Source organism: Anguilla anguilla, chromosome 4, assembly GCF_013347855.1.
Source record: "Anguilla anguilla isolate fAngAng1 chromosome 4, fAngAng1.pri, whole genome shotgun sequence".
In the NCBI taxonomy this organism is placed as follows: domain Eukaryota; kingdom Metazoa; phylum Chordata; class Actinopteri; order Anguilliformes; family Anguillidae; genus Anguilla; species Anguilla anguilla.
This window is the reverse complement of record NC_049204.1, coordinates 26239079-26257076: the sequence shown is the minus strand read 5'-3', so window position 1 is coordinate 26257076 and position 17998 is coordinate 26239079. Positions and strand designations below refer to the sequence as shown.

At 39.4% G+C, this 17998-nt stretch overlaps 1 protein-coding gene and 1 long non-coding RNA gene across 5 annotated transcripts in view; one reads left to right on the top strand and one right to left on the bottom strand.

The window, feature by feature from the left end:
- Window positions 1-5: 5 nt before the first annotated feature.
- On the bottom strand, window positions 6-1726 carry LOC118225409. Its single transcript, XR_004764823.1, has 2 exons — window positions 1579-1726; window positions 6-869 (listed from the first exon to the last, which is right to left on the bottom strand). It is a non-coding gene; the product is annotated as an uncharacterized LOC118225409 (long non-coding RNA).
- flt3 (fms related receptor tyrosine kinase 3) overlaps window positions 926-17998 on the top strand; it is a 43254-nt gene continuing 26181 nt past the window's right edge. The window contains exons 1-3 of one of the 4 annotated variants that reach the window (XM_035413751.1): window positions 926-1407; window positions 15905-15998; window positions 16488-16586. In XM_035413751.1, coding sequence (XP_035269642.1) covers window positions 15951-15998; window positions 16488-16586 — 147 coding nt within the window. In that variant the 5' untranslated portion in view covers window positions 926-1407; window positions 15905-15950. Of the gene's footprint in view, window positions 1408-4376; window positions 5809-15904; window positions 16000-16487; window positions 16587-17998 lie in introns of those variants that run through there. The other 3 variants (XM_035413753.1, XM_035413752.1, XM_035413754.1) reach the window with 3 other exon arrangements.

The window sequence follows — 17998 nt, the reverse complement described above, 5'->3', positions numbered from 1 at the left end:
TGATGAAAGCACAGCTAAAAGTTTTATGAAAATGATGACTAGGTCTAATGTGCCCATTACACATTCAGTCATCAAGACATCTTGTCGAACATTTTAACTGTAGAGCTAAACAAATGCATTAATGAGATTGTGCCTCTTAAGTTAAGTTATCTCTGGAAAGCAAAAAGGTCCTTGGAGTAACGGTATAGTTGTACAACAGCAAAAAAGAAAATGCCGGCAGGCAAAATGAAAGTGGGGAAAGACAAAACTTCATGTTCACTATGATATTTACAAGGATAGACTTCAAAAATACAATTTAGAATTTAAAAGTGCTCGACAGCCCTTTTTCTCCAAGATCATTAGTGAAAATGCAAACAATACACATATACTTTTTCCCCACTGTTGATAGACTAGTGAACCCCCTTCATTAATAGCCCCCAAGTTTCTTTCCACCTCAAAATGTGAGGAATTGTCTGCTTTTTTCCAATAAAATTATCATCATTAGACAAACTATTAGTACACTTATGTCAGGCAAGAAAGTAATGGCTCTATCTTCCACACACAACAACAGTAGAGGAGCTATGGCACATTTTACTGTTATTGACGTTATAAATATAAAGAAGCTGTACAGAAGCTCAAATCTTCTAACTGCTGCCTTGACCCTCTCCCTACTGCATTTTTAAGGCTAATATTAACCGCTTAGCAGAGGAGGTATTGCAAATTGTTAATACTCTCTCTTCAGTCCGGTGTTTTCCAAAGTGCGCTAAAAACAGCTGTGGTTAAAACCTCTATTAAACAAGACCAGGTCAAAGCCTAGCTGGCTGTTCCGCCCGACCAATGGTGTAACTTCATCACAGACACTCGCGATAGTAGAGGTTGCCTCGCTGTTGCTGTTCAGACAAAAAAAAAAGTTCAGTGCAAATACTTTTCCAATATAATAATAGTCTACATAAATAAATATATCAGCCGTCCAATCTATACACTCGAGTAAAGCAGATCGCGGAATTCTTGCCAACTTAATTCGTAAACTCGTGTATTGTAGACTAACTTCAGGTTAAAGTGCACAGCTAAATCATGACTAATACAAAGCAAACAGCGATGCTTGTAACTATTAGGTTAACGTCTGCTAAATTAAACTGGGCTAATCTCAACAGTAAATTAGACCTCTTGCGCTCTTAACGATAGCGTCAGACAACTAACTACACCACCTAGCCAACTAGTTAGACTAACACTTTAGAAAACAAAATTATAGTTCGAAATATTTCGCAATGATTAAACGTTACTTTGGGACCTACAGACTAACGTTAACGTCATGTAACCCTGGTTTCATACCCATCAGTAGCAGTCGGGACAGAGTTAGCTAGCAAGCCACGAAAATGAATCAGTCACAACGGGAAAACAGATAAATAAACGTCAGCGGGACAAAAGGTATGTAAATTACCCACTCTTTTAGCTGAAATCTAACGATGTGTGATCTCGATAAAGGCTAACATTAGCGATAACATGTTTGTCGTTAAATTCGGTTTGCTGGCTAACTTGCGTTTATTTCTCACAAAAGAAAAGAAAATGTGTTTATGGGGGTAGTACCAAACAACTTACGTTGAGCTTCTTTCATGCGTTTCTCGATTCAATTTAAACTACTAGTTTATTCCTCTTCATTTCGATATCTTCCAGTCATAGTCAGTTTAAATCGTAGCTAAAACTAAAGGTTAAAACCTAGTGGCTGGACCGAACCGGCCGATGTCACAGACATGCGCGGTGTAACTTTATCGCTCAGTCAGTCAGTCAGTCAGTCAGTCAGACACATTCGCGTTTGTAGGGCTGGCCCCGCTGTTGCAGTCCAGCCAAAAAAGAGCAAATTTGATGCTGTCAGTAATCATAGACCTATTTCCAATCTCCCATTTATTAGCAAGTTTCTGGAAAGAATTGTGTACAACCAGTTGCATGACTACTTAATTTCAAATGGCTACTTTGACTATTTCAAGTCAGGATTTAGACCGCACCACAGTACTGAAACAGCTCTTGTCAAAGTCATAAATTATCTTCAGATGAACTCAGACTCAAGTAAGCTTTCTATTCTTGTACTTCTTGATCTCAGTGCTGCATTTGACACTGTTGATCACTTGATATAGTTGGACAGACTGGAAAAGTGGGTAGGATTATCTGGCCTGGTTCTCAACCGTTTCAGGACATATACCCAGATAGCCAGCGACTCCGGGCCAGATCTGCGCAGATCTGGCCTGGAGTCGCTGGCTGTGTGGGTACCTACAGGACAGGAATTACTTTATCTCAATTAATAGCTTTGTTTCTGAAAAGTTCAACATTTTATGTGGACTTCCACTCGGTTCAATCCTTGGTCTTTTATTCAACCTCTATATGCTTGCACTCGGGCATGTGATTCAAAAAAATAATGTACCATAACTACGCAGATTTTATTTATTTATTATCCTTTATTTAACCAGGAAGGTCCCATTGAGATACAATATCTCTTCTGCCAGGGAGTCCTGGTCAAGATGGCAGCAGAAAAATAAAAGTTTCATATTAAAAACATACCAAAAAAAAAAAAAAAAAAAAAAACAGACATACAAGGATCAGGAGCTAAAAGGCACTTGTTGCTAAAAGCAATAACATTGTTCAGTAAAAACTGATTTTAACATATTTTTAAACATGTCAAGAGAGGGTAAGGATTTCAGATTAAGAATGCCTTGTAACTCATTCCAGACATGCGGGGCATGAAAGGAAAAGGCTAATTTACCCAGTTCTGTTCGAGTACTTGGGACCATGAGGAAAATTTTCTCTGAGGGTCTAGTGTTATGGCTACTGGAGTAATATTCCAGTAAGCCGGATATGTACTGCGGTAGTTTACCCAGTAAAGCTTTTAAAATAAAAATTAACATATGGGTTTTTCTCCTTGGATACAATGAAGTCCATTGAACCATTTCATATAAGTTACAATGGTGCGTATGTACACTTGCACAAGTTACAAACCGCAGGGCAGCATCCAGTTTTTTTCAACAGAGATGAAGATCCATGCATATACATTTCATCACCATAGTCTAATACTGACAAAAAAGTACTTTGAACTAATCTTTTTCTAGCAGTAAAAGGAAAACATTTTTTAAACGAAAATAAAAACCTAACTTTGGTCGAAGTTTTTTTAGAAGGCTATCAATATGGATGCTAAAGGTCATCTTGTCATCAATCCAGATGCTGAGATATTTGTAAGAGGTAACCCTCTCTAGCTGAGTGCCATCTAGTGTTAAAACCGTACAGTCAATGGGTGATGAACGGGAACGTGAAAAACCATAAATTTAGTCTTTTTAGAATTTAAAACCAATTTTAAATTAACAAGTGACATCTGCAATAAATTAAAAGCAGTCTGTAGGGAATCCATTGCCACTTTTAAAGATGGCGCTACAATTATATAAATAATTGTGTCATCTGCATAAAGGTGTACCTTTGCTGGATTTAATCCTACCCCAAGATCATTTATATAAATAGAAAATAAAATCGGTCCCAAAATAGATCCTTGCGGAACACCCGTCTTTACGGTTAGAGGTACAGAATTATAATTGTCAATAGACACACACTGAGTTCCCCCTGTCAGATAATTTGAAAACCAACTTAGCACAGGGTTACTAAATCCTATACAATTGAGTCTTTGCAGGAGAAGACCATGATCCACTGAGTCAAACGCTTTGGATAGATCAATAAAAAGCGCAGCACATGATTTTTTATCATCCAGAGCAGTAAAAATATAATTTGTAACTGATATGGCTGCAGTTATAGTACTATGCCCTTGTCTAAAACCTGACTGAGTTTGACTTAAAATAGCCCATTATTATCAGACAAAAAATGTTTTAGCTGTTTGTTTACTAGGGATTCAAATACTTTAGCTATTACGGATAGTCTGGAAATAGGGCGATAATTATCCAGAACAGAGGGATCTCCTCCTTTTAATAAAGGACAAATGCTGACTTCCAGGAGCTGGGGATCAAACCGCTGGTTAGACTAAGATTAAAAATGGAGGCAATGGGTCCCGCAATCAGATCTGCTGCTGTTTTTAAAAAATAAGGCTCAATTTGGTCAGGACCAGCAGACTTTTTACAATCAAGACTCGATAGAGCTTTATAAACTTGAGTGGGAGAAATAGGGGAAAAAATTTAAACTATTTCCCGGGCAACTTAGGGTGGTGGCTACACTGTCTCTACAGGGAGATTTGAGAGAGTGGCTAAGCCTGCATTGATAAAATACTTATTAAATGCATCTGCTATGTTATGCGTACCCTTTATTTCATTTTGAAGAGTAGAGGGTGTCATAGACCCTGATGAAGATTTAATCAAATTTATTTGGATCATTAAGGTTTTAATTTATTGAATGATGGTAGTAATCACTTTTTGTATTTTTTAAAATCAATTTTGTGCATTTGTTTCTTAATGCCCTATACTGAACCCAGTCACCGGCATCATTACTTCTTTTAGCCTTGGCCCATGCCTTATCTCTCTCTCTAATAGAAGATGAGATGGTTTCATTAAACCATGGGTTGTCTTTACCACTAACTCTACACCTTCTCAGAGGTGCATGCTTATTAATTAGGGCCAAAAAGGTTGTTTAAAAATAATTCCACGCCAAGTCAACGTCCGCCATTACACAGACAAGGTCCAAGTCGCTATTATACAAATCATGCGCAAAGGCTTGTTCATTGAGATGTTTATAATTTCTTTTAAAAATAAGACGGGGCTTAGTCTTGGGTAGTTTGCAGTTTCTAACACAGGCAACTGTACAGTGATCACTGACATCATTACTGAATATTCCAACTGCAGAGTATTTATGTGGAGAATCTGTGAGAATAACATCAAGCAATGTAGACTTATCCATGTTTTTGGAGTTCAACCGAGTTGGAGAGTTAATTAGTTGCGATAGATTTAGAGTGTCGCAAATGTCCTTAAGTGAACTGGAGGTCGTCGAGAGCCAGTCCCAATTTAAAACTCCCAATAAAACATACTCCTTGTCAGAAAACGTATGAAGGAAGTCTGAAAGCAGTCTTACAGCTTCATGTGACGCCGATGGTGGGCGATAGCATCCTACTACTGTAAGATCAGCACCATTAGGAAGATGTAACTGAATTACAGACAATTCGAAGCACTATGGTTTACTGATCGATTCGACACAGGAGCAGTTCAACGTTAATTTTACATAGATCGCTACTCCCCCTCCTTTGTTAGCGCGATCTGCCCTGTAGATATTATATCCATCAATGTGCATCATATTGTTCGAAATCGAGGGTTTCAGCCACGTTTCTGACAAAACTATAATGTCGCAGTCAGTCAGCTTTACCCAGAGACGAATTGCGTCTATTTTGTTTATTAAACTGCGAACATTTAGGTGAATGAAACGTAATCCATTGCAGTTTTTAAGATCATCCGGATTTTCAAGCTATGTCAGTTCAGGACCTGGATTGGGGCGGATGTTGCCTGATAGAAGAAGTAGGAAAATCATCCAGACCTTCTTTGCTGGAACAATTCTCCGACTGTGTCTGTGCACAACCGATGAGGCAAACCGGGCCGAGATCACCGTCCCTGTCCGCCGCTGTGCGTGCCCAGGTCATCACACTCGAACAATCCAGCGAGACACCCCGCTGTGATCCAATGGTTTGTTGTAGCTAAATGGAGCAACATCCGAATGGGGCATGGTTACAGTGCATGAGGAGGTAATCCACAGTGAAACATCCGATCCACCGTCATCCTTTGTCCTATTCACCACTGGAGATGATAGCGCAAGGCTACCCAACAGGTAGAGCAGCCCGGCTGGCCACATTGTTGAAGTGGGGTAAGTCAGTTTTGATTAATATTGTATTGTTTAACAGACTATCAACTGCCGGTTGCTAGTACCACTGATCAAATCGCGATTAAAAGCCATTTTTAAGACATAAGCTAAACCGAAAACAAAAAGAAAACATAAAAGACGCTAAGAAGAGGACAACGTTAAAACACCTTTGCCGCCATCTTGACACTTGATGATACCCAGCTCTATATATATTTCTCCCCTGATGCCCTTAGTTCATTGGACTCACTTGTTCAGTGCATTGAGGACATAAATGATTGGATGTCCCAAAATTTCCTGCTCCTAAACAAAGATAAAACTGAGGTAATTAAATTTAGTATAGCTAAGAGAAAATAACTTAAGGTTTAACTTGATACTCTATCTCTTAAGTGTAAGGATCAAGCTAAGAATTTTGGTGTCATTGTGGATCCTGACCTTACTTTTAACATCCATATCAACAGTGTCAGAAGATCAGCTTTTTATCACCTTAAAAACATAACAAAAATAAGAGGTTATGTATCAAAACCAGACTTAGAGAAGCTGGTGCATGCTTTTATTAGCCTACTAGCAGATTGGACTACTGCAATGGCCTCTTCTCTGGTCTTCCCAAAAAAGCTGTGAGAAGACTCCAGCTCATTCAAATTGCTGCAGACAGAATTCTGACAGGGAATAAGAAAATAGATCACGTTACATCTGTTCTAAGATCATTGCACTGGCTTCCTGTAGCCTCAATAATTGATTTTAAGATTTTACTTCTTGCTTATAAAGCACTGAATGGCCTGGCTCCACAGTATATTTCTGACCTTCTTGTGGGTTATGAACCTACCAGGTCCCCGAGGTCATCTGGGACACGCCTCTTAGTAGTTCCTAGGGTAAAATCTAGATCTAGTGAAGCTGCTTTCTGTTATTATGTGCCCAGATGCTGGAACAGCCTCCTGGAATATTTCAGATTGGCTCCAACCCTTGCCATTATAATGGGCTCAAAACCTCCCTCTTTTCTGTGGCCTTTGACTAATGCTTTTTCATATATATTTTATACATTTTTAACTTTATTTATTTTAATATCACTGGTTCTCAAAATACATCTTCACTCAGGACATTCATACATAATTGCACACTCCACTTCCTACTCTAGGACACCATAAAAATATGAAAATGTAAACCGTGTGTGTGTGTGTGTGTGTGTCTGTGTGTGTATGTCTATTTGTGCATGTGTGTATGTGTGTTTGTTGGGTCAGTATGTTGGTGGCTCTGTATATCTGAGTGTTCTGAGTGTGAATGCATGCATGGATGTCTCTGTGTGTGGGCTGTGGGAAGGGGGAGGATGTTACTTGTTTTTCTATATTGAATGAAAGTGTGAGTACTTGGTTCTGCTCTCTGGTTTTCAAATGATGATGTTCTGTTTCGACCTCCCCTCTGATCCTACTGTGAACAAAGCACATTTCCGTTTTCTTTACATGGAACTTTCTCTGACATCAGTGCCATACACTCCCACATTCAACCTGAATAAATACATTGCTTGTGTGTGCATATGCACGTGTACACATGCATATCATAATGATGAGAATAAAACTGCATTCATATAGTGCCTTTCATCATATTACCTCAAAGCAGCACTATATATTTAAAAAGAAACTAATCTAAAAAACCTCCAGAGTGCAACCCTACCTTGTGATGCACCGTAGCCATTGTGCACCAGAATGCTCACTTCACTATTAGGGAATTAAATTTAGCCAATTAAACTGGATCTTTTAGGTGGCAGGCTGACTTAGCCTGGAATTATACCAGGAAATGTGCTGAAATTCCACTTCCCAGGACAAAAATGTGTGTGTGTGTGTGTGTGTGTGTGCCCATATGTCATCAGTACCTGGTCTTGCCAGTAATTAGGATCTAACTGGGGTCCATGACTCTGCATATGAGTCTGGTGGTGTGGAGCTGAGTTGGACAATGTAAGTCTAGATCAGAAACTCTGGTAGCAGGCTAGTATGCAGCCATGGAGTCGGGGGCGGGGGTGGGGGGGTGGGGGGTTATCAGGCTGTCAGTGCTCCACACACACACTGCTACTGCACAGTGGTCCACACACACTCACACACACACAAAGTGTGTGTGTTTGGTTTTTTTAAAGGATGGATGATCTAATACTGCTAGACTCTGAGCAGGGATGGGGTTTGTGCAGTTTTACTTCCTCTCTTGTGTTCCTGTTTATTCACACCTAAAGCTCTGCTTCCTTTAAAACCACACCACCCACCTCTGTCCTTAACCCCATCCAAGCACTAACCACTGAATCTGCCTCTCTCCTAAACCCCATCTGAGCACTAACCACTCAATCTGCCTCTCTCCTAAACCCCATCTGAGCACTAAACACTCAATCTGCGTCTCTCCTAAACTCCTGGGCACTCTCGCCAGGTCAGTGCTGTAAATGAGAATTTGTTCTCAATCACTTTTACCTGGTTAAATGAAGGTTAAATAAAATAAATAAACTAACCACTCAAGCTGCCTCTCTCCAAAAACACATCTGAGCACTAAACACTCAATCTGCCTCTCCTTAACCCCATCTGAGCACTAACCACTCAATCTGCCTCTCCTTAACCCCATCTGAGCACTAACCACTCAATCTGCCTCTCTCCTAAACCCCATCTGAGCACTAACCACTCAATCTGCCTCTCTCCTTAACCCCGTCTGAGCACTAACCACTCAATCTGCCTCTCTCCTAAACCCCATCTGAGCACTAAACACTCAATCTGCGTCTCTCCTAAACCCCATCTGAGCACTAACCACTCAATCTGCCTCTATCCTAAACCCCATCCAAGCACTAACCACTCAATCTGCCTCTCTCCTAAACCCCATCTGAGCACTAACCACTCAATCTGCCTCTATCCTAAACCCCATCCAAGCACTAACCACTCAATCTGCCTCTCCTTAACCCCATCTGAGCACTAACCACTCAATCTGCCTCTCTCCTAAACCCCATCTGAGCACTAACCACTCAATCTGCCTCTATCCTAAACCCCATCCAAGCACTAACCACTCAATCTGCCTCTCCTTAACCCCATCTGAGCACTAACCACTCAATCTGCCTCTCTCCTAAACCCCATCTGAGCACTAACCACTCAATCCTCCTCTGCTTAACCCCATCTGAGCACTAAACACTCAATCTACCTCTCTCCTTAACCCCATTTGAGCACTAACCACTCAATGTGCCTCTCCTTAACCCCATCTGAGCACTAAACACTCAATCTGCCTCTCTCCTTAACCCCATCTGAGCACTGACTACTAGGGGTGTGCAGAGACGTCATTATCTGCATCTGTATCTGTATCTGTTCAACCAACAAAATTAACTGTATCTATATATGTATTTGGATAGAAGACAGGAAGCTGGCGTGGTTTATACAGGAAGTCAAGTTAAATCCCCCCCCCCCCCCCTTTACCTGGGGGGACATTGAACAATCAGAAACTGAAAAAATATATAAATGGAAAGATTCTGTTTTGCATTGGAAATAGAAACTATTTACAGTAAAGATACATAGAAAAATGAATATCATTGGAATTTAAGAAGGGAATAATCTTAAATTCCAATGATGCTGCGTTTGCGTTTCTTGATGTGTTAACAGTTCGCTAGGGAAACGTGAATGACCACTTTACAACAGTAATTACATAACAGTACATTAACTTTTTTGCCTGTTTTATTTTTTTCCCCAACTGAATTAAGTTTGGATAGACTGCAAACCATCTGATGTCCTCATATTTTCCCTTGGTGGCAACTGTTAGCCTACTATGAACACCTGGACTGGATTTCATGTTCATTTGATAGCCAAGACCTATGGCTGATACATACAGCATGTTACATCTTAAATGGATGAATATTGACTGAAATACAAGGTAAAAGGTTTCGTAAAATATGTCGACTGGATTTTTTTAAATGGAGGAAATTAACACACTAACCACTCAATCTGCCTCTCTCCTAAACCCCATCTGAGCACTAACCACTCAATCTGCCTCTCCTTAACCCCATCTGAGCACTAACCACTCAATCTGCCTCTCTCCTTAACCCCATCTGAGCACTAACCACTCAATCTGCCTCTCTCCTGAAACCCCATCTGAGCACTAACCACTCAATCTGCCTCTCTCCTTAACCCCGTCTGAGCACTAACCACTCAATCTGCATTTCCCCTTAACCCCATCTGAGCACTAACCACTCAATCTGCATTTCCCCTTAACCCCATCTGAGCACTAACCACTCAATCTGCATTTCCCTTTAACCCCATCTGAGCACTAACCACTCAATCTGCCTCTCTTTAACCCCATCTGAGCACTAACCACTCAATCTGCCTCTCTCCTTAACCCCATCTGAGCACTAACCACTCAATCTACATTTCCCTTTAACCCCATCTGAGCACTAACCACTCAGTCTGCCTCTCCTAAACCCCATCTGAGCACTACTCACTCAATCTGCATTTCCCTTTAACCCCATCTCAGCACTAACCACTCAATCTGCATCTCTCCAAAAACACATCTGAACACAAACCACTCAATTTGACTCTCTCCTTAAACACGTCAGCACAGAAGGCAAATAATTCCTCAACTGTTGATCTGTCATTAATTGCAAGACATCAATCTAGAAAATAAATAATTTTACGATTTTGAAACACCCAGTGTATTGCAATCCCAAATCATAATATTTAATGGATCCACAAGTCACTCTTGGCTATAAAAATGACACTATTTCAGTAGTTGAGTGGAGTGAACTTCGAAACTGATCAAGAAAATATCACAGGGTCATTAATTGACAAGGCTTGGGAATTTTACAGGCTTAGGCCTCAAATTGTTTTCATATATTTTCACCCTTTTTTTGGGAATAATGTTTAACTTTGGTCATGGTATTCTATGTAGATACAGAGAAACAGGGGTCCAATTAAGCTCCAAAATGGTGCAATATGAGGATATGAGTTGTGATCAGGGCTTGACATTAACTTCTTGGCTCATATCATAGATGAATATTCTCCACGTGTCAGTGCGGAGAACAAAGAGTACATGTATCAACAATTTTAAATAATGCAGATGAAATGTGTGCAATTTTGTGATGAAAATAAAAGATTTTATTACCCTCCAATAGCCTAATTGCAGAGAACTGGCTATATTGTATGGTATTGAGCATTGTGGGAATATAATGTGCTTATATTAATTTAATAATATCAATGCTGAAGCCCTGTGGATGCACTTTTATGATTTTTTAAAAACTTTTACTTTAGTTTTAAATTGCAATTGCAAAATACCATTAGCAGTGACAAAATAGCTATACCTAACCTGTGTATGCATCGTATGCCACAGGGTTAAACCAAACACTACGACAAGTTAACTGTCTTCTTATCTTTTTTGCAGCACTATATAAACTAAAGCAACTCTGAAATCATGACCATCCATCAAAGATAATGATCCTTACGGAGCTATAGTTGTTTTCTGTGTTTGGTGTAGCAATCGTCGTCAATTCCATGTTTTCTGAGCACAACTACAAAAACTGAATCTGCGCTTTCCACTAGCATAGAGTATTTAGCCGCAGTGAGTATTTACAGTTTGTATGCGGCGCCATGTTTGACAGTGGTTCGATTATGGTTGAGTTTTCCTTATCAATGGGCCTCAGAAGTCGTGTTGTCACCCTCTTCAATTTCGTTACCAGAAGAAAAAGACTGCCTATGGGAGAAATTAATGGTGTAATTGTGCGACGGGTCTCTAATCACTTAGGGTGAAAAGTATTGCTTTTTCACATGCAAACAAATGTTAAAATATCATAAATAATTTAGAAGAAAATAAGAAAACACCATTGCGCATAGGGCTATATTTCCAGCTACTGTACCATTCACACGAGTAAGCGGTCGGCTGTTGCTGTTAGTATAATAACTGATGTTTTTTACGTACAGTTGTGTATGTTTCTTTAAATATCTTTGTGTCTGTTATTACTGCTTTAAATTTCTTTGCTGGATAACGGCAGTTTTGACCAACATGAAAAGCCGCCAAGCTAGCTGTGATTTATGTTCGCAGCAGTGTCAGCTTGCTGTTAGAAAAACAATTATATTGGTTGGAAAGAGGCATCGAAATTCAGTGGACCCAGTGCTGTTAAAAAGAGAAATGTGTCTGGATAAAACCAAGTTATGGGAAACTCCCATTCTTTTTCTCGATAGAGAAATTTTGCTTTGATCCGGAAATCCATATATGGGTAAAGGTTTTGCTCTGTGTTATGTCAGACTTCTCAGGCCCATTATACTCCCAGCTTGATTGAGGAGGCATGACGCGAGAGAGCAAACTGGATGGGCCACCATCAAGTGGTAAGCATGATGGTATTACATGCCACTGCCAGATTCTACCCACATTTGTGTAATTAATGTCAATCCCTGTTTGATAGAAGTGGCTGCCAGACAAATGCTGCCAGTAGGGGGTGAAGAAGGTGAACCCTTTGCACTCTGCCAAATCCTAGCAGATGGACCACAGGCGGTAAACAAAGAAGTACAGGAGGTGTTTGTTTGTACAAATAAAGATGGTTGTTCTTTAAAATTTTATAAACTGAAAAAATACTTTTGTAATTCAAGAAATAGTTCCTCATCTTCATTATGAACTACTGCTTATGCCATGAACTCCTAATGAAATAAAAACAGAACGTAAGGCTAACATGTTTTGCTATTTTTTGTTTGTTAATACTCCTACCTTTGCTCAAGCCCCACTTTACCTGTTTGTTTGCTTGGATAAATGAAACAACAGGATAAATGAAATAACAGATTGAAATTACAGTATAATGTAATATAATATAAGCAAGAAGGTCGTGGGTTCGAATCTCAACTTGGCCTTTTTTGTGTGGAGTTTGCATGTTCTCCTCATGTCTGCGTGGGTTTCCTCCGGGTACTCTGGTTTCCTCCCACAGTCCAAAAACATACAGGTAGGCTAATTGAAGACTCTAAATTGCCCATAGGTATGAGTGTGTGGCGGCCTGTCCAGGGTGTATTCCTGCCACTCGTCCAATGCATGCTGGGATAGGGTCCAGCACCCCCCATGACCCTGCTCAGGATAAGTGGGTATAGATAATGGATGGATGGATGGATGGATAATATAATATAATATAATATGTAAAGGATAATCCCCGATGAGGGATCAGGGAATAATTACCGCCATTGATGCAAAGAACCCGCAGACGCGAAGCAGAGGGGGGTTGCCTTCATGGAAGTCATTATTCCCCGATAGCGGAGGGTATTATCCTGCTTATTAGATGGCTAATTACCTTATACAATGGTTACCAACAATGATTATATATTAGTTACTTGTACCGTTGTTGATTTTTATCAACTTAATCAGCTAAACTTCAGACATTTTTTGTGGCCCTGTGATCATGTTGTTTTAGCATTGTTAAGCAGAAACCTCTGGTTGTTAATTCTGTGATTCCATAAAAACAATGATTCTATCAGGAAAAAATAGTTCCTTCTCATTATGCAATTAGCACTAGTTTTGGTTATTTTTGTCATTACATTATTTGAGAAAATTGCTGTAACTCAATGTTGCTTTTTAAAATGGCTTGGTCACGCAGTGTAGTGTCTCTCTTGTCCCTCTCAACTGGGTTAGAATGCAAACTAACATTAGATTTACGCTAGGTTTGCCATTACTTTACCTAGTTAATATTAAAATTAATTTTGAGGTTTAGGTCAAAATGGCCTCACAGCATGCTTGCGTATTTGGGAGTATTGGCTAATGTTGTATTGATATACTAGCAATTTTATAACTAACTCTCTCCTGACGCAGATGGCATAGCACTGGAACAGCTGTAGCCTACACACAAGTGCGTATGATGGCAGATTTATGGTTACAGTGACAACGGTCAAATTGACAGTTGCGACACTTTTTCTGCAGATAGTTCTTAGTTAAAGGGTCCGTTATCCATAGCAGCAATCATTATACAGAAATATCTTACCATTGAATGCCTGAAGTGACCAATCAGAATTGAGCATTCAACAAAGACTTGTAATAAAATATAATATAATATAGCCTATAAAACAGTGGATGAAAGGCTCTCATAGGCTTTTAAAATGTGTCTGCGGTCCATAAATGGCACACTGGCTTCTGGTTTTACATACAACTCTTAAATCTATTGTTTTTAAATATCTGTGTCTGTGTACATTTTTTGCCCAACAGTGTCTGTTGAGTGTATGGTTCTTAAACAGTTTAACAGTATAATCAACTCTCAGACAAAGACAGACTCCTTGGCCATAGGTGACCAAGCAGAGGAAGTTGTCTGTCTCTCTTCAAACTGCTCACCAACTGACAAACCACAAACATGTTGTCAAATCCTGCCCTGTCCACCTGTGAGTCTCACTACCTCTCTCCTCTCATATATTGCTGTCCTCTTGGGCTCCTTTCATTAAAACAATATGCAGCCATTTTCACACTTAGTCAAAACTTTTAGTCAAAACATATTTCACGTAATTTTGATGCTGGCTATTTGTGACTAAGTTTGCATCCACATCAGGGCCATCTTAAACCTTCCTTACCCACACAAGTATCTGTGAAGGAAAAGAACCATCTGAAGAAAAACACATTTTCAACGTACAAATATGCCAGGTTACTCTCACATACAAAGCACTGTAAGTCATTAACACTTGCAAAATCTAGGCCTGCCATAAAAAGTACAGATATCAAAATTACGCCAAGTTACAACAAACAATATTGGCAATCTTAGCTAACACAAATTCAACACGCTGTATTCCAAAGCAATGTTGCTACCCAATGATTCCTAAATTATTTAACTCACTTGGCCCTGTGTTTTTTCATGTTACCATGTGAAGAGAATGTTGTCATTTTGCTAGTGATGTAGGTCAGGACACCACACTCACAAAACAACGTTGAATACGGGTCAGTTTCCGAAGTCAGAATCATAAAGTCGTATTGACAAGTCAAAAAAGACATTAAAAAACTTTCAGCTGTAATCTGACTTAAATTCGACATCAGGAAAAGATGTCTATACAATGCCACTTCAGCCAACCTGTGCCGGCTGGGACGGCACTGTAAGTAACACTAAACAGTAAGAAAATTAACCAATAGAAATTATTTAATTAAGTCGGCTGAGAGTCACTTGCCGTGTCCATGCCAGATTCAGCAGCCAGACTGGGACCAGTTCTGGGACTTATGTCAAAAAGACACTGGGCCTGAACTGGCAGGAAGATTTGGGCCAGCTGTGTCCAGAGTTGGCAGACAAAGCTGGGCCAGTGTCACGCCAGCTCTGAGTGGCTATCCGGGGAGCCTTTGACCACAATTTCCGACCATATTTACTGAGGTCTTTCCTATAGATCTAAACGCAGATCTCACGTTAGTCACTGTTCTTATTGAAACACAGGTCGGCTGAAGCTCCTGCCATCCATGCCCCAATAATGAGCCCTCTTTCAAAGTCACTTAGATCTTTTCCTCTTGCCATTTTTATCCAAAATCAAGGTGAACTGGGCCTGCTCAGTATTTTCATACGTCATCACAGAGCATGCTGTACACCTGTATAGAACTCCTTTATTCAGATTTTCACCTTAATTTTTCGCCAGTGTGTGTGTATATACATACATATATACATACATATATATATATGTGTGTGTGTGTGTGTGTGTGCACGCAAAAATACGTTATGCATTTCTTTCTTTTTTTTAATTGGGGGGTTTTGGCGGGTTTGAGGCTCTGATTTGGCGGGTTCCTATTTTTTACAGTCTATGGCGGGTTCACCGTTTTCAAATCTGCCAATACTGTCAGTAGGATGAAATGTCGGAACACTTACCATTTCAAATCAGGAGCCAGCTTCAGCGTTGTAAGAAGTTGGTCATACTGTATAGGCACAAACAAAGACATAAAGCAAATACCTTACAGACGATTGACAAATAGAAACACAAAACTATTACCAAATATACACTTATTTAATAACTCAAAAACGTCATTCTATCATTCCTCTTTTACTAAAAGTTTAGAACCTGACCCAAACCGAACGCACAGGCCTATTTAAACTGTAGGCCTAATGGTGATTCGCAGAGCACATGATTTAATGTTTTTCCTGCGGACGTCACTTGAGTTAAATCGTAACTTCTGCCTTGAGTTTCAGACAGTCCTTCCTGAAGCTGGTTGCACAGCACTATTTTTCAATGGGATTAAGAAAGCACGCCAGACGAAAAAGATGGGTTCTTTATTTTGGTAAGTCATTCAGTGATATAAAAAACGTGGATGGCAATTCAAAAATCAAATTCTTTAACACATTTCTGAGAACTTCTAAGCATTTAATGTTAATTTTGTTCAAATTCGTTTTTATTTAAGCTACTGCATTGAATAATTGAATATATCTCAACAAAAATGTCTGTTAAATCATTGCCTACTTTATATTGCCTAACAATATATTACCTATATTGCCTTATTAAGGTAGCCTTTACAAGGGTGATGGAGTGGCAATATTAAGACGTTGGTGCCGTTACCCAGTGAGCAAAAGCCCGAATTTTTACGATTCAGTCATACACCGATTGGGTTTGAAAGTTATGAGTTTGAGAAAGAAATCTAACGAACACTCCTGATACTCCTGTTTTTTAGCGTTCCGCTGCCTGTATCACATGTTTGACTACCTAAACTGTTGTGCAGGTATCATATAGCTATGTGGGTTCTAGGTAGCCTACTTCCTCCTCTCTTTTCTCGTTCTAGCCGTACTTCTGCTGCAGACCGAAGCAGAGACGCCAACTCCCTCAGGTGGTGGCGGAGATTCCCAGCAAGTGCGCTGCTTCATTGACCGGAAGGTAGCTACACAACTGTGTTCGGTTCAAACTCGCGCTTGGTTTATCCGCTTGCTTCATAAATAGCCTATTTATTTCTGTGTGGACTTCTTATCATTATCGTGATAAACGTTACTTCCGAAATTAATCAGGTAACTACTATCAAACTCATATATCCTAAACAAATTTTGCGAATGGGCTAAAACCCATTGTAAAATAAGTGACGGCAGTGTATTTATAGCGTTTATTCACAATTACAAACGTACATTTTCTATGATGCCATATAGGCCTATCTATTTCTTTGAGCGCAACAGTATCGCGTTGCATTCTGTTGCGCGCACCATACGCGAATAGCCTGACGTGCACATTTTTTTGCTTTAGATAACAAACTCCTTAATGCCATGCCTGTCATTGTAAAGCTGGGAGGTCATCAGAAACGTCTGAAAATGTCTTAAATGTTCATCACGGTCAGAAAAAAACTGAAATGGCCAATCAAAAACATAATTAAAACCAAAATAATGTATATTTTTAAATCCCTGAAAGTGAACTATCCCTTAAATTAAATATACATTAATTTCATAATTATGCAGCTGTTATGCATTTTTAAGTACTTCAGAGTGCTATTTATTTATTTTAATTCTATTGTAAAGCAGTATTCAAAGTGCATTGAATTTCAGTCATAGCCATACCAAATGTAGTTACTTATTTTAGCCCTCACTGTTACATTCAGTTATTTAATTTGAAATCTGAGCTGTGTACTGCTAATTTTAAACAGATAAACCAATTACTATCAAGGCTGAAAAATAAATACAATTGTATGCTATTTGTGAAAATATAACAAATATATAAAATAAATATAGCTGCAAGCAGCAATTAAGGGGGGCAAGCACTCTTCACCACACATTCCCAACTGACAGAGCTGTCCTGTCCATAGGCGGTTTTACCATAGGTCATAGGTAGGCAATTGCTTGGGGCCTCGTCCGCCAAAGGGGCCTCGTGAATTTGTGTTTCCTTTTTTTTTTTTTAAATGTATAAAACATTTTTCTTTCCTTGTCGCTCCAAAGGAATGATAATCTGTAATAGATAAAAATAAATCTATCTACATGTAAATGTGGGCCTATCTATCCAATTAAATATCTATATTTGCCAATATTTATTATCACCCACATTTCACATTTAATGGACTATTCCACCTTGACCTTCCTGCATTTGCGCCTAATCAATGACTTAGAAATTCGAGTTGCCTTCAGAGGCAGAGAGTCACTATCTTTGTTACCATGAAGCATTTTCAAAGTGGATTTGAGAAGAGAAAGAGGAAGAAGGAAGATGCCCAGTTTAACGAAAGTTTGCCTAAACTGGCGAAATTCTTTAATAAAACACGACGGAGGAGCAACAAGTAGAGTGAGAGCACCTATTATCGACACCCTAACCGCTAG